At 40.4% G+C, this 22,366-nt stretch overlaps 1 protein-coding gene across 5 annotated transcripts in view; it reads left to right on the top strand.

Moving 5' to 3' along the window:
• LOC139695305 (GRAM domain-containing protein 2B-like) overlaps positions 1-22,366 on the top strand; it is a 568,636-nt gene that overhangs the window by 226,022 nt on the left and 320,248 nt on the right. Inside the window, exon 1 of one of the 5 annotated variants that reach the window (XM_071594011.1) lies at positions 953-1,728. The exons of the other annotated variants lie outside the window; for them this stretch is intronic. Within the exon in view, the coding sequence (XP_071450112.1) occupies positions 1,670-1,728 (59 nt within the window). The 5' untranslated portion in view covers positions 953-1,669. Of the gene's footprint in view, positions 1-952; positions 1,729-22,366 lie in introns of those variants that run through there. 5 annotated transcript variants of the gene reach the window in all.

Below are 22,366 nucleotides of genomic sequence, written 5' to 3'. Positions count from 1 at the left end.
CCTAATTCAAAGTTTTTAGTCACTTAGCCAATCTCCACATAACCATTGTACTTGAACAACCTACCACACACCATAGGGCAGTCTTAAAGTGTCGGTGTGTAGATATGTATTCAATCATTTGGCTGAGAGAGCTTTCAACGGAATAGCAACCTGAATGAGACAATTTCTGCATATTGTGCCCTTTTAATTCAGAAGTTCAGAATTTCTACTCAGGCGATGATTATCTGTTATTTTACAGAAAATCTAAACGTCTGTCATGTGTAAAATAAGATGGACGCATAATGTATTTTTGAACGGGTTAAATTTGATATTCGGTAATTACCTGAAAAAAGACAACGCTGCACGGGAAATCCTGGGCGAGTTCGCCACCCTGCTACTGCACCATTCCGCGCTTAACTTCTGGTAGAATCCAAGGGTCCCGCCACTAGTCAGCCTATGTTCTCCGCCATTCTTTCTGCTTTTTTGGTGCGGTTCCTCGACGTCCGGGTCTTCCCTTTCCTCTGGCCGTCTGCTTTCTCCTCCTCTCCACCCTTTCGACTGCCTCTTGTCCCCCATTCCCCCTCTCGAAATCAATGTCTCCCCGCTCCCTCTTCCCTTCTCTGGGCTACGCGGAGCCACGTGGCTTACAGTAAGTGCTGCCCCGCCGCCGCGAAGGAGTTCCCCATAATGCCGCTTGGAGGAGACACGTACCACTTGCCCCTCCACCGCTTTTACCGTTACGTCTGCGTGAGGGGAAAAGTAGTGGGACCCTAGTGGAGGGGTGTGGGCGATAGCGTTCTCCTTGAGAACCCGGGGAAGGGGTGGGTTGGGAAAAAAATACTTTTTTCTCTCCCACCTTCCTCTCCCTCCGTGGATGTTTTGGAAGGATGGGGAGGGGCGGGAGAGAGCATGCTCTGCTGGCCGTGGTGGTCCGTTCTCCGACCCCTTAGCGAACAGTTGAACGCTGGCGTCTAGGAAGTAGGTGTCGCTGAGCGACCGCTCTTCCGCCGAAGGCAGGCATTGAAATAAGCAAGCCCCAATCGTCGAGGCCGGTCCTCTCATTTGCGAGCTTGCCCCGAAATGTCTGCGACTACCTCGGTGTATTTATTAGTGCATCAATCCCCATGCAGGGCGAGGAACTTTCGCGTTTTAGTGTGTCGTCAGTGAATGTGTTTGTGTGGTCTTGTATGTGTTTATTTTCGCCCTTCTTTACTACTAAGGGAGTAGGAAATGAGTCTCGCGGAGTTTCAGACGATTTCAGGATTGAACTAGATCGGCGCCTTAGGAAAGGAGAGTTTTTCTAATGGTTGCCGTATTAAACGGGCTGGGCACCTCTGGGCCTTTTATTGTTTTGGAACAGAAAAGAGTGCTCCACCGTTAGTTCGTTCTTACGGTCTTCACCCTGAAGAAGGCACAGTCCTTTTTTGTTCTTTAATCTAATTTCCTGTCGAGTTTGGGCAACCAGAGTCATTATTATGAGGCCTTTTTGGGCCCTTGTCGAGATATCGTCCATATGTGAAAATAACTCGGCGTTGACGTGAGTGCAGTCGGGTGACAGTAGTAGCTGTGATAGTGTTGATTCTCCCCCGAGTTGGAACCTCTTGTCGTCGAGTTGACGGGAGTAAAGTTATCCGCACCGGCGAAGCAAGTCCCGGACGGGGTCCCACGTCGCCCCCGAAGGATCACAACTATGCTGTGCCTGGTTCAGGGTTTCGTTAAGGATGATATCAGGAAGTGGAATAAGAAAAGGTGAGCTTAAGCTTAGCACTATTTTCAACATGCAGCTCGTTCTTCTGTTACTCTTACTTTGTTAACACTTGTCTACCAGCTCAGGGTAGATTTTTGACCCTGTCACAACACACTACTTCGCTCTTAAGCCCTAACTAACTTTATAAAAGAACCCCTAAATCATACGCTTTGTATTACATTAACTTTTTATTCAGCTCTTATTACTTTCTACCTCCTCTAGCTGAATCAAAAATGCATTTCGTTTCCTCCCTCTTCGCAATCCCAGCATTCTCTCTTATATTACCGCTTGCAGCATCCCATTGCCCCTCCATACCTTCAGCATCCATCCACTTGTCCTTCGCATTTCTCCCCTCAGCTGTCTCCCTGCTACAACTGTGACTAGATCTTCAGTCAGTTTTACTTTCCACCCAATTTACTTTATCCAACCCCCTCTTTGTCTCTAACCCCACTTATCGAAAGCTTGAATGGACACATATCCTCTTGAATTAACTGCCAAGTTTTCGAGCCATACAAAACTACGCTCCATATCAATGTTAACTCGTCTTCTCTCTGCGTCCCTACTTGATATGCCTGGCATCGAATTCCCGAAACGCTTACATGCCTACGCCGGTTCTTCCTCTTTATGTCCCTGCTATTCTGCTCACCCTCCTTAACACTTCCTATATATACGTAGCTGAACCGTTCTACCTATTCAAAAGTTTATCTTCCCTACTGAAATGTTTATCTATGCCATCCTACTTCTTGAGCATCTCATTGCCTTCGTTTTCTTATTATAAATTCAATTTATATCTATCGCCCTGTTAATGCAATATTCAAAGATATAAATTTAACCCTTAGATAAACAGGTTAACGAGCGTTTGATTATCCGCAAATCTAACAGATTTGAAAAGTCCCCCACCTCTTTCATTCCAGCGTCCTGCCTCTCCCATGGCTCCCTTAATATTTCCCCTGCATGCATAGTGAAAAGGAGAATAGCTCCTCTTCTTGGAGGAATCGTATTAACTTTTGGTGTTTGCCCGCATTCAAATTCTGCATAATTTCACTGCTGGTTTTCATTTTAAAAGTTAATTATTTGAATAGCTTGAATTATATGCGGGTTTCGGCTGTAACTTGTTAATTTTGACTTATTGCTGTGGGCACAATTCCTATTATATCTGCAACTCCTGTCTTTGTCAAGGAGTAAATAAAATGTGTTTGTTCTATCCAATGACACGTTTTTGGCTGTGTTTTCCATGAAAGAAGGTTATATAAATACCCGTCCGTTGTAAGCTCAAGTCTTTTTGGTACTATGACTGTTCAACCTCAATCGTGGAGTTGTTCTTCTACTACAAGATTCGTTCGTCCAAGTCTATGCCTGCCCCCCCCTCCCAATTTTTAAGCGACAACTTTGAGAAACTTGTGTTAGTCCGTTTCCCACGTAGGGCGGTACCTCGACTCTCAAGTTGCATCATATTTCTAGTCCGATGAACAAGAGTACATAATTCGATACTAGTATTGATGTCTTTTAATGCGTCCTATAGATGGCTAGCTTCTGTTGCATTTTTATTTCATTCATACAAAGTTGGTTTGTAAGGAAGGAAGTAGAAAAATAAATAACGTTGTGCTCACATTTGTGCGAAAACCTGTTCAATTTTTGACGATAAGTATGAACAGTTTCTGTAGGGATCACGAAATGTTTTCTACAACAGCGTAAATCTGTTCAATTTTTGACGATAAGTATGAACAATTTCTGCAGGGATCACGGAATTTTTTCTACAACAGCGTAAATCTGTAATCAATTTCAGCTTTGAATGATTTTGTAAAGTTGTTAATCCGTCTTTCTTTATTGAGTTCTGTGAGCAGAGTGTAGTAGATAAATAATGGTGAGTTCTTTGCCGACGCTCGTTTTTGTTTTTACGTTAAGAACGGTTTACTAATATTGTTACAGTTAAGAGGTGAGGCGGAAAGAGAACTTGGATAGTGGCTATGGGAGTTCCGATTTTCATCCGATTTTCATGCTGGACGATACGAGTAACGAGGGTAGACGACCCGAACCTCAGGATGTGTGTGCAGTGTTATCGAAACTACCATAGATTTCATAGACCATCATGTGATGAGGAAGGGATAAGGTGTGGATGATTTTTACGTTTTGCTCCCCCAGGGTGCAAATAATACGCTTGACCACATAATACGATTACCATAGCGTTAAAGGCTGGTTACGCTTAGCTGTAAACTAATGCAACTGTATATTTGTAGATTTATTTAATACCATTTCAATTTTGCTTCCGTTCTTTGTGTAGTACAGGTGGAAGTTACAAGTTTCTGTCTTGCATTTGAATTATTCAGCATATATATTGGTCACTTACATTCAAGCAACGGATTTTTGTTGCCTAATTGTGATGTTGCATGCCTGGTATTGAATCACACCATTGCACATCCCAGCGATGGCTTGCAAGGTACGTAGCAGATGTAGATACATTAAAAGCGCTAGCAATTTTAAAATTAAATTTAAAGACAATAGTTTCGTCATGTATTAATCGCTTGCCTGAATAGTCAGGTGTGATATGTGTTGGAAATAACACGTTCATTCATTGTAAATTATCTCTTCGTGGAAGACGTGTCAATGATGGCTATTAAGCCCTGCACTGCGGCAAATATGTGATTTCCCTGCCGGAAGCACTTTCGAACAAAATTGATTCCTGACAACTATCATAGGTGCGGGAAATTTGATGAAGAGTGTTGAGAAATATTGATATCTATATTAATTATATGATATGGGATTAATGGTATCTGGGGGAAGCTATTGAGATCGTTTGAAAGAAAATCCTTGCTGCTTATTGCTTTATTTATCGTGTTTGAGTGTTTCTCAAATATTCATTTAAGTTATGATTCATTTATAGTAATTTTGTTCATAATTTTACATGAATGAGAAAGTAAGTCATTTTTAGTTCAACTATGGCACCCCCTGCTTGAACAATTGCCAGCCTTGGGTTTGGAATGTCTTTACAGTTGGCCATGATCGGAGAACAGCTAATACTATCAAGGATTTCGTAAACCGAGACAAAATTATTATCTTATTTTCCCTATCTAAACATAAATGTATTGAATGAAATCATTTCCATTCGGAGTTATTAATGCAAAGGAATGCTCATTAGGAAAATAAAACTGATGGACCGGATAGTTTCAGGTGTAGCATTGCGGAAACATTCCATTTTGGAGAGGAATGAGTGTAATGGTGGAGTTTTTTTGTGAGGGGTTTCTGTGATCATGAATTTTCACAAAGAAGAGCCTGAAACCATCGTATTCCGTGCTTCTCTTTCCCTCGCCCTACCCAACTCGAACCCTCTCTGTCACGTCTTTGGCCCTTCCACCTAACCAGTCAGTTGCCACCTCCCGCCCACTATAACCCTCCAACCCCCCCCTTCCTCTCATCAAAAAGGGTTTATATTTGCCAATATAAGTGTAATTTTCATCAGAAGGTGAGGCGAAGTGTTTAAACCCGGGTCGTGTGAATAAATTTATTACAGTATAAATCACAAGTGTTAATTATAATTTCACTCCAAAGCTGACGAAGCAAAAATGTTAGTAGGAACAGTTTCTATTATTCCTGTTAATATTCGCACATACCTGCTTAATCTGATCGTATAGGTGTATATCGAACGTATGGATTGGCTATTTAGTATTTCTGCTAAAAAGTCATCCAGGAATTACTGTTCTGGAGTGGTAATTCGACTTTTTAATCGATAATTTTCCTGTTACCACTCGTAATTTTTTTCTCAAAATATTGAAAAATTGTGTTACTTATGAAAAGGATTGTGTTATGCATGGTGGCAACCGGATATTATTTTATATACAGAATAATTGGACCCTCCTTGCAGATTATTTATAGATAGTGTGCCGTTTCGCGTAGATTTTGTAAGGACTTGAGACTGAATAACGATCCATTTATTCGCATCCCCTAACAAAACAACCTGATGCCTTATACTGCATCCTTATTCAATTCTGCATACTTTTTTCCTCCCCTAATTCCGTCCAACATTAATATCTTTTTCCTACATCTTCCACAATGCCGAACGTTTTCTTCCTGTCGCAATCTTCCATATAGTCTGCCTGTATGTAATCTGCCTGATAGTATAAAATAGAATGAATAAAATTTGTTTTTCCTCGTCAGATGTAATAAGTATTGATGCTGTTGCATATTTATTATCTATCGTTATATTCTTCAATCCAATTGTTTGTTTGATAGGTTTTTGTTGAGCGGAAATATTTCTAAGCTCGATCCATGTTAAGATTCACTGAAGAGAGAATGAATTTTCTTTCCCTTTGCTACCACGGCTCTGAAACCCTGAAAATCACAACTCTTTGGTTTGGTTGGTAATACGATGGTGTCTGAAGTCGTCATAAAGCCGTATTTGAACGGGACGTCCAGTCGGTAAATCGTCCACACACGTATATTACGCAGAGAGATGGATGCCCGCCCTTCACGGATGCTGTAATAAGTCTAAAATGCAGTTTAGCTACTGTTTATATTAACATGTATTTGTACAATGCACTTGGAATAAGACAGATTGATGTACATTCGTAAAGCATTGCAAGCATCTTGTGTCCGATGTGTTTCATATTCATGAAATTGAAATAAGTAACCTTTTTACTGGACATTCCCGCAGATTGGTTGTTTTCAAGTAGTAGTGTTGACTGGTTTCTCAGTATGATAATCAGGGTTCGATATCCGTAAGTTCTGGGTATTTACAGCCGTATTTTCCTAGTAGTAGTATTATTGTCCTAGTAGTATTCTGCCATGTGAATTATCCTGTGGAATGGTATGCCGCAGTAAGTCCCATTAGTGTCTTTCGTTAAGTGTAGGACAAACGGATGGTCTCCACAATTCATCTTGTCTCCGAATAATGCATAACCTACCCGAGCCAGCTGGCTCTAGTAGTCGCTTCACAATTACCCCACCTCAGTGCCATTGATTTCGTGTCGTGTGTCGATATTGTGCCTTCTCGAGGGTTGCTACAATTTTTGCAAAAAAATGTTTTAAAAATTAGCCGGAAATCAATGAATATTCCGGGAAGTATTGAGCGAAATTAATTGAAAGTTAGCTCTTAGATAAGCTCATAAAAATTTCGAGTGTTCATAGTTGCAAATTAGCAGAATGATATAACCTCTACAGTGTTACGTATTTGTGACTGTTAGAATTATATGTAGTAACTAGGTAAATGCAGAGATGCAATGGACACGGTCGATGGGCCTAATTCAGTCCGTAAGATTCTTCAATCGGTCTTACTAACGTCTCACACTTGTTAGTTCCATCCTCAACCAATGGCCTCCAAAATAAGAGATGTGGCCTGCGGAACGGTATCTTCACAATTCCGGCCCGAAGTACCTCTGGAGAATGGCTTACTGGAGCGGTGAATTTGCCTTCGTGAAAATAGTTAAGATTTTCTTCATCCGTGGAAAAGGAAAGCTGGAGGGATCTTGAGACAAATGCGGAAAAGTGAAAATTTTTGGCGAGTGGGGAAATCTGTAACTTCCGGAACATATTGAAAATGATTAAATCCAGTAATTTTTTCATCCCTTTGTGATACTTCGTTGGTTGGAGTTATAAAATAAAATATTATATGAAAAACATTGTAATATAGCCATGTTTAAATCTGAAAAACTTATGAAAGCTTATAAGATCTTGTCTCCATCTAATCTCTCTCTAGCTAGCTAGTTCATACTCAATGTATGAGTGGGAAATGCGAGTAGCCCTCGTAACATACAGCCGGTCGTATAGTGCATTTTCCTGATTTTATTGTTTCAAGAAAACGGGATGAATTTTGCTATGCCGTAGTGAAAATATTAACCGGAAAATGCAATGCAACCCTTCTCCAAATTGGCTCTTGAGGGCCCCTAGGGATAGTCCCCTAGCCAATCCGCTGAGAAGTCGAGAGCAGCACGCGGTGGCAGTAACGTAGCTAGCGGACCAACTACCTCGGACAGCAATTTGTTCCTCTGCTGCAATAAGTTAATGACTTCGTAAAATGTTTCAATTATTTGTTTACTCCAGGTATTCAAGAGGCAATTAAGGTTTTCTCTCTTCCGGTATTTTCCCTTTTTCTTTTAGTATAGTATTGATAGTGTTGTTGTGTTATTCCTTAGGGAGGGTAAGTGAAGGTAAAGACCCCTGGTGACTTACATTCAACCCTCGCCACTGGTCGGTGGTATTTCTCCATGGATCTACCGTGAAACAATTTACTTTATTGTGAGAATTATCATTCGAAGTTACATAGCAAAAGGGAAGTTTTCCATCTCAGTTGCAAATTATAGGCGATTTAATGTTATGAGTCCAGAGCTGAAATAATTACTCAGAGAGCTGGTTTTGATAGACCAGAGTTGAGCTCACCGCGTAGTGCGTACAAATGTCTACGGCGTGTGAAATTGACACATCCCTTCGTCGGCTCTTTACCCCGTGTCACCTGCGGTTTCCCACAAGTTCTCGGATTCATAAATTTATTTTCCTTAGGTATCTAGTTGAGGTTTGTCAAGAGGAGTCACCCAGATTTGACTGCGGTCAGGAGTCGAACTATGCTAGCCTAAAATGTCACCCTTGGAACAGAGAGAAGTTCCCTGAATAATAATTGGAAATGAGGACCTGCAAGTGAGATCTTTCCTAGGTATACTGGTGAAATTACTTGTGGTCATTAAATGTGCAAGAGCAGATTAACTCTATCGAAAGTAATTTTTGTGGCATAGTTTCCTCTCCTTGTTACCGTTTAGGAAGGAAATGGTTTTTCATTTCAATGCTTAGATTCAATTGCTTCGGCTCATAAACCTAACTTGAGAGCCGCCGATAATGTGTGTGGCAAGGGATGATTCCACACAGGGCATTCAGCATCAAAATTAAACGTTGCTTAAATGTTAATTACTTTAGAAATGTGAAATAGTTCTAGCGATTGGTATAATGAGTTTTATACCTTCAAGCAGCTGTCTAAAAATCTACTACTCTCCACAATCTACTATTGTCTAATCTAATTGCATGAGAGACGAGATTCTAATAGGGAGAAAAATGAAAAAGAAATTAAGTAGTTCTAGTAGCTTTCATTTTCCAACCTTTATCACCAATAACAATGGTCAATGAAAATTTATCTCAACTGAATCTTACTCAAAGCGAAAAATTAGCGAAGGACCTTTCGCTTGCGGGCAAGGCAGCTTCGCTGCCCAGGAATCCAATTTCAAGACCATCTTTGGCTAATTTGGTTATATAGTAATCTTAGTCTAAAACGCCTAATTGGGTAATACTTTGGTAATGTAAATATGAGATAGGGAGATAGGTATATTAGAAATAACCGTCATATTCCCACGTAGTTACAGGGGTGAATTTCTATCATTAGCCATTAATATTAATAATAAATGCATTCGAAATTTAGTGTTAGCAGCATGGAGTGTCGCTCGTTGGCTGAGGGCTTCCGGTAAAAAGTCGTCTCGTTTCTTCTTGATTCACTGTTAAAGGCATTTTTATTTCTTTCTTACCGGGAACTCAGCGGGTCTCGGGATTGTTGGCGTATGCAGGGCAGCGGACTGGAGGGGTCTTGACTCACATCGATTGCGCGACTGCTGGAGCTCGGAGTCGTTCGCTTTCACTGATTCTCTCCCCTCCTCTCCCAACCACCGCCAACTGCCTTTGAGCGGTCATAACTCTCCCACCTGCCCTTTCTGTCTAGCTCGGGTTATAGGATTAGGTTATCTCCCACGGTCGATCGATTAGTTTGACCGCTCGCGGTCGTGGTGGCATCGTGGAACGTCCGTGGCTTCATTAGGAGTCGGTCGACCTGGAGGTGCGTGGAAGAGCTAATAATTGATGTCTCGGTCGCTAAGGGGGAGAGTGTTCTCTCATCTCAAATGGGACGAAATCATCTTTAGCGAGGGATGTTTTAAAGGCGTCTGCCACGTTCTTTGGTTGGCTTGAATAACTATCAAGGTTGTTCAAAAGTCAACTCGATACGTACTCGGAAGGCGAAAAGCGCGTATTTCGGAAAAAAGTCGGTCGTGTTTACGTGAAGATTTGATTACAATTTAAGACGCAAGGAAATGATTATAGAGTAAGAAAAATTGAAACCCAAAGTTTCAATTTATGTGAACTAACGTAAGCAAAATCAGAAATATTTCAATGTCATCACGCATTAATTAGGAGAAGGTAATATTTCGAAATTTAAGGGTAAAGTTTGATAACGGAAGTTGCTCTTATGATACAATTCATGATAAATTTAATACGTTTTGTGAGCACAAAATGTATCCTCTGATCAAGCTTAGTTTTTCAATCAGCAAAGGGGTTGCAACTATTGCTGAGGGCATCGGAAAGTCAGTGCGATAGATATGGAATGAGATTAAATGTAAATAAAACAAAAGTTTCGCGGTTCTCAAGAAAGAGAAAGGCTCATATAAACGTTGTAATAGGAGTGCCAATGCAAGAGTAGGTGGAACAATTTACCTATTTCGGAATTGTTTCGGACGAAAATGGCGAGAGTATTAGGGACTTCCGGTAGAGAATTGCGCTATGCAAAGGATCTTTCACCAGGAGGAGGGATTTATATAAATTGAATAATCTACTTATTAGCTTGACGAATTGAATGATTTGCTCTTTATTTACCTAGAATTATTCTTTCTCTCTTGTGATGCTTCATATTTTTTCTTTGGGTTTCAAATGGAGCTGGAAAAATTTTTGTCGAAAGCTTTCAAATATATAGGAGTGAAGTCCTTCAAGAGTCTCCACCAGACAGCATTGCCGACGTTATGTCTAATTCTTTATCTCCCTCAGAGTACTTGATGGTTGCATCATATTTTTCCTGATTTATGCGTCCTCGCACCCAGAAGCCTCTTGAATGGTCCTTCTACATCTCATTACTGGCTTGGTCTTTATATGAGTACAGTTTTCCAAATTTTCCTAAGTGATTCCCTGCCCTGGTTATCTATTGATTTTATTTATCCTGGCAAATTTCAATTGCTTCCTTTGTCTCTCGGTTCCTACTTTTATATTTAGAAAAAATTCTGCTTTGTTTCCGTGGTATTTCTTTTGTGTTGTTTTTCAGGAGAAAAATGACTCTCAGTTCTTTTGTTGCGACGTGCGTGCGGTTTTTGTTTTTATTTTTAACTTCCATCTTAACAAATCATAAATATTGTTTGTTTATTTACCCTTTGGTACAGTGATAAATCGTACCACGCAATCGTTTTACATACGCCTTTTTATGACCAATATTTTTTTGATAAAATGCTATACTAGATCCACAAAAGTCAATTACCCTAGCGGTTGTTGAGTTTACAGTTCACTGCTGAGTTGTTAGTTTATTTTTATGGATTGAAGTCGACAGCGTAATCACATAAAAGGCACTTGGTATTATTAAAATTATGTCAAGTAGTCTGTGTGTAACTTCATCAATTAACCAGCGCTACCCAAAGCGTATGCATAGTACTAATTTCACAACCCTGAGATGGGCTGTGACTAGCACGATGGGGAGTGTCCCGTCTCCATGGAAACGGTGTCTCCAATGCCAAGTGCAACTGGCTCAGTGGCTTCGATGCTCACGGATGCATTCATGTGTTCATGGAGTTGGCTTCCATTGTGGGAAATCGCAATTTTTCTACCGTCCAATTCTACGTCTACTGTGGAGTATAGACAATACCTCACCGCCTGGACGAGCTTAAATTGATATTGGCCGGCGACCGTGGTATTGTACAATATCATTTACATAGGAATGAAATCATTTTGAAAAATTTTGTTTTTATTGGTCACCATTTCCTCTTGTTTTCGAAGAATCTTGCTTTAACGCTTCTCGATAATCTTTCATTATTGACCTTTTACCCATTGAAGTGGAATTTTCATTAGATGAATATCACTGCTGCGAATTTGTAGGGCAGGAATAGCTTCCTCGGAGGTTAATTTGTTTTCTTATAATCTTCAAGGCACTCTTCTTCAAAACGTGACGGCCGCGATGAAAGTGTTAAAGAACTAAAACGATTAAAGCCTGCATCATCGTATGAATATTGTGTTGAAACTTAAATTTTTCTATTGCAAGCTTATCACCTTGACAGTATTTAGATAAATATCCGTTCTGGGTGCAATATGGATGGGCCAACGTAGCCTGTCAATATAATACAGAATATGAAACGGGAAATAAAATACCGGGGAATATTTAAAGGACGGGATGTGAGGTTCTGTTTGCCGTTGGAGTGGTCTGTGTTTAAATTAGTTCTATTCTTAGCAAGCACACGTAAGGACTGGTTGAGAGCCGCAATGAAGAACTTGGGCTTTAAAAAAGTGTAGTACGTTTAGAGTTTTTAGAAGGAAATAGCTAAGGAGAGGTGTTACTTCTAATTGGCAAGATCTCACATTGAATACGCGTTGAACCCTTAACACCCTGAACAGGACCCACTTTCGGAATTGGACAAGATTAAGAGAAAAGTTTCCCGTGCCGTGAGAAATTGTTATGAACGCACGCAATTGTTAGAAATCCTTACATGGGAGGCAATTGAAGAGCGAAGGTCAACTGCACGACTTACCATGTACTACTATTGAAGTCCTAATCGGTTCAGTTCAAAGCTGAAACAGTGAGTCATTCCATCTTCTTATTAAAATTGTGGGCGACACCACTACACGCGATTACGTGAACTTTGAGTGCGGAACAGAGCGTTGTATCGAATACTTTTTCCCTCGCACGATTCGTGACCACAATAGAAGGAAAAGTCATATACTCGTACAATTCGAACTACCGCTAAGCAAATTATCTAGAATGCTAATAATTACTTATTACCCTAATGGTTGGCGATCTTGAGTTCCCTTACCCACATCATAGTGGCGACTTGCAGGCTTAGATGTACGAGGGTCATCCGGAAAGTAGTACCCGTTCGTGAAATAAAGACACAAAAGTAAATATTAACAAACATAAAAAATTTTATTTGAAAGAGGATACTTTAAACTACTTCTCAACATAATCTCCAAGCAAATTAAGGCATTTGTCATAACGTGTGACAAGTTTCTGTATTCCTGCTGCATAGTCCTTCGCCGCCAGCTCATTGAGATACGCGAGGGACCCATCTTGCACAAATTTTTGCATAATGCAGATGGTGTTTAACAATTTCATGAACAATTGTTCGAGAAACATTGGGAAAATGCTCACAGATGTCATCAATTGTGACGCGCCGATCGTTCCTCACGAATTCGTCAACTGAGCTCACCAGTTGGTCTGTAATGACAGACGGTCTCTCCGAACGCTCATCGTCGTGTGTGTTCCCCCTCCCCATGTTGAAGTTGCGACACCACCGCCGAACAGACGACTCGTCCATTACATTGTCTCCATACACCTCCTTTAATTGGCGATGAATATCACATGGGCGAACGTTTCTTGCATTGAGGAATTTAATCACTGCCCTCACTTCACAACTGGCGGCGTTCTCAATTTTTTTAAACATTGTAAACAATCACAGAAACAACACAGGCAATGCTAGCGTCACGCAACTTGGCTCAGAGAAGGCAGACAAGCCACTGAAGCTATCTGACCTCGTCCAGCGGCTACTCGCGTCGTCAGCACTTCATGCGGCACGAACGGGTACTACTTTCCGGATGACCCTCGTAGATTCAAGGCATCAGAAATATATCATTGTTGTAGTAATGTAAATGTCGTTTCACGCACTACCTTAGTGAAATTGTTTAATTTATTGTATTTGGTAAATATTAATGAGGTCAATCTTTAATCTTCTGATGCCGATTCCCAATTCCATGAGGTAGGTAAACATTGGCTGTGCTTAAAAAGAATGATTCTTCAATTTTTAATCACTATCTCCGTGGATTGGATTGCCTCTGCAAACCATTCTGCCCCCTGCCACTATGTCATTTTCGTAATATCTCCTCGAACCATGATTTTCTATGCCTCATTCTGATAGCTCATCCTAGACCTTCCTCTATGACTGTTTCCCTCTATGTTTTCTTCAGTTAGATATCTTTCCTTATAACATTTCCTATTAGTTCCCCTTTCCTTCTTCTAAGTGTCCTGTGTATAAATCTTAACCCATTCTTCGAAGTACGTCTTCATAAATTACTCAGTCTCGCCCATTTTATTGTCATCGTTCTCCTGTAGTCTCACATTTCCTTCGCCTCCATTCTTCTTTTTCCCGCTGATTACGTCGTCCATATCTCGCATCCTTAGAAAAGTAGACCCCTGAAAAAGTTTTAATCAACAAATGCTGTTTGCGACCAGTTTAACGTACGCACTGGCCTTCATGCGGTGTCCAGTACCAGTGGAAGTTCTGATGTCCTAACGAAATTCCCAGAATCCTCTACCCGGGGTTCTCCGTTTTGCCTCGGAAGCTTTGCTGCCTTTTAAACTCCAAATCTGCCATTTGTCATTGTCATTTGAAGGTAGCCAATTATCGATCAGCCCCCCGAAAATGTCGCCCCGGGGGCAGCTGGGCCTGGTTCGGGTCGAATCGCAAGCGACCACTTCTGGACCGAAAAGTCATGGAATGTGGCTTTCTCTCGGGCCCTTTTTATTGCAGAATTATCCATCCCCACTGTAATATGCATGGATGGAAATTCGCGGAAAACGTAATAGGATTCGGTCTTCTGCAAGATATATGTTTTCAATTTCTGAAAATACTTGAAACGGGAATGTGCGTACTGAATCCTTTGAATAAGTGCTCGTGTGTACCACTAATTCAATACCAGAATAAAACCTAACGTAATTTACTTTTCGTGGGATGCTTAAGTTACTCCACGGAGTTCAAGTTTATTTTTAGTGTTACGATGTGTGATAAATGTCGACTTGTTTTGGCATTTGCCTGACTACTCGGTAGTTTTCCCGAAATAATTGTTTAAGAAGCATTTTAGGCAGTTTATTGATTAGTCATTAAAAGGAAGGAATAGGTATTTCATCTTTGAATAGACAAATCCGTGGGTGGTACTTTCACCAATATGAAATGTTTATACATTTTATTGCAAATTGGAAATTGACGCATTTAAAAACAATCACATATTCCTGCATTCTCTTTGAAGTCCGCCATTGTGAGTTTCCATGCTTTGCAATGCTCTCATTTCTACTAATTAGTAGTTTTGAGTGTATGGAGTGGATGACAGTATTATGGTTAATTTTGTGTATAAATTTAAAACGTTTAGCGACTGAGGCAGTAAGGTTTGAGCCCAATGGAAAACCATTGAATACCATCAAGTTGGCAATTAGGCCATCGGGCATGAATAAGAAGGTTTAGCTTCAGCCGAGCAAATACGAATTAAACTTCAACGAAAATGAAGTAAATGATTGTGTTAATTGATGGTTTCAGGCGTAACTTTATGGAATCGATTCATATTAGTAATGAAAAAATAATAACTTCGTGATTCCACAGAAAATTTATTTCGATACGACCCGGGTTTCGACTTAACTATTTCTAAATGGTTGCGATTTATCAGAGAAACTGGATGAGATCTCTCCATTCCAGAAGATAGCCTGCCAAAGCGTAAGCCTATAAGCGTTTTCCAAGGTTAAAGAACACTGAAGTTTACCTCGGACACCGATTGAATTATAAAGATCTTCCACACTACACTGACAGGTTATATCGTACGAGTAAGAAAGGAGAAATAAACTCACTGTCAGTTGGACTGAAATATTTACTCTTTCTTTCCACGTTCAATTTGTGGTCAAAACAAATATAATTTATTTCATTCACTTTTAAACAGCGTTATTATTTCCATCTTTCCGTGAGTGTTTCGTTAGCAATGGCTTCTTGGTGATTCCACTATTTTATTCTCATATTTTATTGCTCGTAACCAATCCGGCGATCCTCATTTCCTTCCTAATGATCGATTGCCGATGCGTCCAATGCAATTTCTGTCGTGACCAGCGCACTCTTCATCCACTCTACCGTCATTTTACTGAAAACACTCTTCATATATCCCATATCCACCGCATATAATCGACTTGTATGTTTACGTTCTTAATACGACTTATTTAACGAACATAAAAGTTGAGGCATTACTTCGCGTTCTTACTCTCTACGCAGTCATGTTTTACGTATGCTTTTGAATTGTCGTCACTTCTCACTGCCCTACTGCAAATGATATATGCAATGGAAAAGAGGTTATTTTGGCTACTATGTTAAATGCGATGTTGTTATGTTTGTTGCTATGTTAAATGCGATGTTGCTCCATGTGCAGGGTTATATTATTATCGGGTATATGGAAAAGTATTGGCTTTATCACCTGTGCCAACTATATCTATCAGCTAGATGATCGAATGCTATTGCGATATATTTTCCGGTAAAATAACCTAAGCTTCCGACGCACCCTAACCATGACTAACTGTAGTTTCTGGTGTCCGATTGAAAGTTTGTCTTTCCAGATTAACACCGAAATCATTTACAAAGTTGACATCGTCTACTAGCTCATGCCGAAAATATCGTAATATCGACTCTCGATGTATCGGTTCGTTAAAATAATTTTTGTCGAACATGGGCACGTTGCTCTAAGTTACACGTCGATAAAAAACAAACCCTCCGAAAACTGTCTTGAATTCAGTGTAAAACTTTCAGCTTTGCATAACTTCTTTTTAACATCGGCGAGCTACAAATTATTATTAATATTAGGACACACCGTTGGTGCAAATTACATGGACTTGCGAACTGACTTGTAGGTTTGAGGAACGGTTTCCAGATATTCAGTGTAAAGAGCAGCAATTTTGCACGACCTTAAAAAAAATGTAAGAAACTGGCGTGATATCCCGCCGCCGAGACGGGAGGGAGACATGGGGAAGCGATAGATATGCGCCTGGCGAAGCAATGAAAAAGGAAGGGAAAGAAATGCTTCTTGGCTCCTTAGCGCTTTTCCTGAAATATATTTCCCCCGAGCGCCGGATTTGTGCCGCTCTTCTGTCTCTCCCCCCCTCTCTCTCTCTCTCTCGAACGCGATCCCTTATACATTCTGGCCATTTAATTCTGCTCCCGAGCCAAAGTTCGGTTCGTCGGTTGAGTGATGCTCCAAATGCAGCGACCCGCGGTCGGTCGGACGCTCTACCCATTTCTTCTTTTATTTGTAAGGTTTGTTTTTTGAGTGGTTCTCCTAATGCGGCGAAGAAGTGATGTGCGACCCAGAGGAAGAGAGATGGTCCAGCTGGGTTTTTGAGGCGATGGGCGGGTTCAGGGTTCGTCGAAGTGAATCGACTTCGTAGTGAATATTTTGGATTTTTTTATAGGATTGTTTGTAGGGAAGGAAAACAGGGACGGGCGTCAGTCGTAAATGTCGGAGGTCGTTCAACCCTCGTTCCCAAAGAGGAAAGGAACCCCTGGTCTCGAAATTCTGGAATGGAATGTCTATCCCAAACATTAACGATTTCCTTCGGTTGTTTTTTTGAAATAGATTAAATTTGAGTATATTTCTGTGATATTTATGCATTATTTTCTTGATTTAAAAGAGATTAAGGTCAAATTATGTATTGATAATGGCAGCATGTCGTTGCACAGAGTAAGCTGATATTTTCTCTGTGATAGCGGTTGATTTCCTGCGGTAAGGTTCAGATGCCAGAGAGGAAATATAAAGTAGAACGTATGTGTGTAAGATCAAAATTATGCCGTAGTCTTTACGTAATTTTTAAATCAACCCAGTGAGCATTTTAGTGAATTTGTTTTTTTTCTAGTTTGTAATTGTTGGCCATACCTGCTGCACGTATCGCGCCAACGAATATCACTAAAGTCTTCCTTGGCCATTTATAAATGTGTATCAAACCCATTGGGTTCTTAAAATTTAAGCATGTATAATTTTTTTGAATATTATAATTCGTGTTTAATTCATTGTTCTCAGGCCCATTTTGACGTACAAGGGAGTGCTCTTTCTCCAGTACCAAAGCTCTAATGGGGAACATGGTGTGATTTCGAAAAAAGCAATATCTCATCATTTTATGAGAAACTAAGAATGGGGTGAACAGGAGTAATGGCATATATGGAACATAAACCTTGATTTGGTATAAAGGAAAGCTTTCCGTTTTTGAAAGTCGAATATTCTTCATATAGTCGCACGGAACAGTTGAGTTCGAGCAAGCGTGAGAGGAAAACTGTGTCAGTTAGTATCCCGAAAGAAGAGATTCGTTGTCAACAGTTCCTAAAATTAGATCCTGGCGGCTATCTTCGTCAAAAAAATCCGTCGAGTGGCGAGCGAAATTTCGAAGTTTTTGGTCTGATTTTCGGGGAAAAACATGTCACCTCAGCTGGCGTCAAAGAAACAATGGCTCTTCGAGTGCTTTGTGACCCGAGATATATTATTTGACCTAACCCTGGACTAAAAGGCTTGGTTATAAGAATGACCGTCCGGGGTTTCTGGGAAATAGAGGCAATTTTTCTCATTTCCAGGTAGGCTTTAGTTTTCACGTTAATGAGGACGTTGAAGGAAGATACACAGCGAAACCATTCCCACTACCTCACGTGCTTTGTTCTCATGCGTAAGCTTTTCCTCGAAAAGTCATCATCGCATTACATTCGGATGAAATATTCTCTTTGCAACGTTAACAAAAATGGTAAAGAACATTTTCGTAGCCAACTAAGTAATTTATGAAATGTATTTATGAAAAAAATATAAGGAAAACTCGTTTATGAACTTATTTCAATTACATTTCTATCAACCCACAACAGCAGCATGGTCGTATAGCTTCCAGAGTTAGGGTAGCAGTTATTTATGAAAGATGTACAAAATATTAATAAGTGTTTATATTTTCTTTAAGTATTATACTGGTTAAGTTAGGTTTTGGATGAACACAACTACCAAATAAATGTTTGGTTTCTCCTGACAAAACACAACCCAACAATGTACTCTACAACCAGCCGCTCCTCATCTCTGTGTTCTGCCTTCATCCCGTCCAACGTCTCTATCCCGTTCCAACGTCTCCTCGTTTGCCAAACATTATCCCCTCTGTTACAGTCTTCAACATCCCGCTGCCGGTTAATACCCCCTTCAGCCACTTTTCCTGCCTCCATAGGATTTCTCCCAACAAACCCCTCTCTTCGCCCACCTTACAAAGTACTTCCTCATTTGTTTTCTTCTCGGTTCATTTCACCTTCTCCATTCTTCTCAGCACCCACATTTCAAAAGCCTCCAGTCTGTCTATCCTCCTGCTTCAATGACCACGTTTCCGCGCCGTACATAGCTACGCTCCATATAAAAGTTTTTACGAGTCTTATCTTAACATCCTTACTCAACGTCCCCGTCATCAGCTCCCACCTCCTTGTGAAAGCCTCTTTGCCTAGCGCAATTCTTCTCCTTACGTCCCTACTACTTTGACCGTGTTGGTCCAAAACACTACCGAGATACGTAAACTGTTCTGCCTGCTCTAGTTTTTGCCCTCCTATTTTAATGTTAAGCTTGGCCTTTTTCTTTCTAGAAAATCGCATAACCTTTGTTTTATTAATATTGATTCTCATCCCATACCTGTCGCACTGAATTTCCAATTCACTCAGCAATGCTTGCAGCCCCTTGGCTGACTGACAAACTAAAGCTTGGCCATCAGCGAACCTAACTGATTTTACTAATTCCCCGCCCACTTTCATCCCTACCTCCAGTTCTTCCCATGCCTCTTTAATCATTTCCTCTACATACAGGTTGAACAGCAACGGTGATAATGGGCAACCCTGCCTTACACCTCTTCCTAACACTGCCCATTCGGTCTCCCCGTTCCCCACTCGCACCTCATCAGTCTGAGACGTACAGGTTGCGGATTAGCTTCAGGTCTCTCCTAGCGGAATAGCCTCATACCTATTCCTATAGATCCCATTCAATGTACTCATTAGTTTTCCGAAATCACTCTATCCAACGCCTTTTCGAAATCTACAAAACAGGCGAATACGTCCTGATTGTATATTTTATTCCCCTCGATTGGTGATCTCAATACTGCATTGCCGTCGCTCGTGCCTCTCCCCTTCCTAAACCCAAACTGATCGTCCACTAAGTAATCATTTGCCCTACTCTCTATCCTTGTGTTGAAGGTCCTTAGAACAACTTAAGCTGCATGGGAAATCAAACTCATTGTTCTGTAGTCCTCACATGATGTAGCCTGCCTTACCTTTTTGAAACGGACACTTCATAACTACTGAATCATGATCATAGTCCGCATCTTCTCCCGGGAAGCTGTGCGAATTCATCATAGTGTTCTTAAACTTGTGCCTAAACAGAATGTAATCTAAATGATACCTTTCTGAGTCACCTGGCATTTTCCATGTATACCTGCGTCTTTTGTGGTGTCTAAACCAAGTGTTGGTGATGACTAACCCCTGTCTTCCGCAGAATTCAATTGCTTTCTCCCCGCGGTCATTCCTTGTGCCAACCGTGGTCCTCAACCTCATCACCATCTTTTCCTTCGCCTGCCGTCGCATTCCAATCCCCCATCACTATCAAATATTTTCATGCAGGAACACACGCGGTTATGCCCTCGAACTGATCGTGTATTCTATTGACTTCTTCCTCCTTATGATTACTCGCTGGCATGTATACCTGAGCAATGACCGTGTTTGTCGGTTCTGTTTTTATCTTTACCAGTAATATTCTATCCGTTGCTAGCTCTATGTTGGATCTTCCTACGTTTTTATTCAATGTTATGGCAACCCCTCTTTGGTTCTCGTCCTTTCCGCTGTATACTCGTATTATTCTGTAACTACTCGTATCACTCCAGTAATCCCCGCTATCCTTCCATCTCACTTCGTATAGACCTAAACTATCTATATTTCTTCTTCCTCTCCCTTAATATTCTCTAATTTTTCTGTCCTCAACATAGCTCTTACGTATTGTATCTCCGATAATTTTAGTAATGAGAGCGAGAGGAGATGTCCCAACAATATAACATACGTACGCCTTCGGGAGAGTATTAAGTATAATCGAATTGGACTGGCTTATCTTCATTGTAAAAGTAATCATATCCTTTCTTGTGTTTTATAGTTTCCGTCAATGTGTGTATATATTCTGTCAAAAAAGATTTGTTGAATATGTTTTTGCAATTCCCTCGCAGGAATACATAATCTGAAATAGTTAGAGAGAAATATGTTCAACCAAATAATGATTTTTTAAGAGGATCACATTTTTATTGAAGTTTCAGTCTCAGTGTACTTCTAAATTATCGAAAACAGACGTCTAATTGTTAATTAAGTATCAATTCACCGTGTGATACCCCTTCATTCCCAATTTAGCGAAAGGTTTTTTTCATGAGCTCTCGGAAAGTTTCCATCTCAAAAATATTGCCTACGTCGTCGTATTTTAGCTTTTTTTCCCCACGTGTTATCCGCACGAAAGACTGCGACTGGAGATGTCGCATTGCTGTTGCGTTTTCCTTCGTAGGAAAGGAGACCGCAGTGCGCTAAACTTGGTGCCCTGGCAAACAGTATTTGTCTCTTGAAACTAGATATGGGATCAATTTACTTCCCCGCGCTTGCTGGGCCAATGACGCCCGCCTCCATGCCAATCCGTTTCCCAGACAGACGCTGTCGCACGGCCGTTGCCCTGGATCTCCGAAGGCGGTGTTCCATTCCCAGATTAGCGTCATCTCCGCCGATTAGCGGCATCTCTTAAATAATGTTCACACGACTTTGGTGGAGTTTCGCCCTTGGTACAAACGATTGGTCGACGCGGAGCGAATCAATTCAAACGGAGGATATATTCATTTCATTTTGCCGGGTGAAGGGTGCAATCTATTCGAGTTGAGCCAAATAATCAATCGCATTGAGAATTGTGCTTGAATTTCTATAATTTTCTAATGTATGTAACCAGTCATCGACGCGCTGAGTATTTGGAAACTGAGAAAACTTTTGCCAAGTTGACATTACGTAAATGGAAGGAAGGCACTCCCGGTCGATTAGAGCTACGTAAAATTATCGAAATCCGAGTATTTACCAGTCAGTGAATGGTAGCATGAAATATTTCACCTCACCCCCAAATTGCTGGTGCCACAGTGACTGTCCACTTACTTTAGCAAGTGATAGTACCCACTTTTTACTATTTTAGTTAGGTTTAATTTAATAAAGCAGGTAGAGAAATGAACTCACTAAAACAGTTATCATCGAGGTAAATGTTAAAACAAAAAGTTATCTGTATTCATTACTGACAGAAAGGGGCAGGCAGTTCGTCCGTTTTGTTGGCCAACGCTATTATGACTTACAGTTTAGTACATAATCGTCTCTCGACGAGGTATGGTCTCATTCATTATTTCTTCATGATATTTTTGAAAATTTTACATTGCTCTTTGTTGTGTATAAAATGTCATTTTGCTAACCTTTTTATTGTAAACCCTGCAGACGTAATTTTTAAGAGGACTGTAAGTATTTTTTTCGACTTTTTTTGCCATTATCGAGAGAACTACTGATGCTAAAAATATTGGTAAAATATTTAATGTTAACTTAAAAAAACTTTTTTGCACTAAGTTCAGTCGGGGTCGGTTATCTAATACAATGTATGCGCTATTTCAAATTTTGAGGTTGGGCGTTTTTTTTTCGCCTAAGATTCATGTTTAATTAAAAATTGGCAATTTTTAATCAATCATGATAATCCGCAATATACGCCGGAAATATGTTGTTTTATAAGATTCATGTGCTGTCAAAACAGTGTTACTTCCTCAAGTTCAACATTGTCCCAGTAATCTTTCTAATATTGCTGATAAAATTTCGAAGC

The sequence above is a fragment of the Hetaerina americana genome, unplaced genomic scaffold (genome assembly GCF_022747635.1).
Source record: "Hetaerina americana unplaced genomic scaffold, ioHetAmer1.1.p SCAF_6, whole genome shotgun sequence".
NCBI lineage: Eukaryota > Metazoa > Arthropoda > Insecta > Odonata > Calopterygidae > Hetaerina > Hetaerina americana.
Note: the sequence above shows the minus strand (reverse complement) of the source record. Positions and strands in the feature narration are given on the sequence as shown.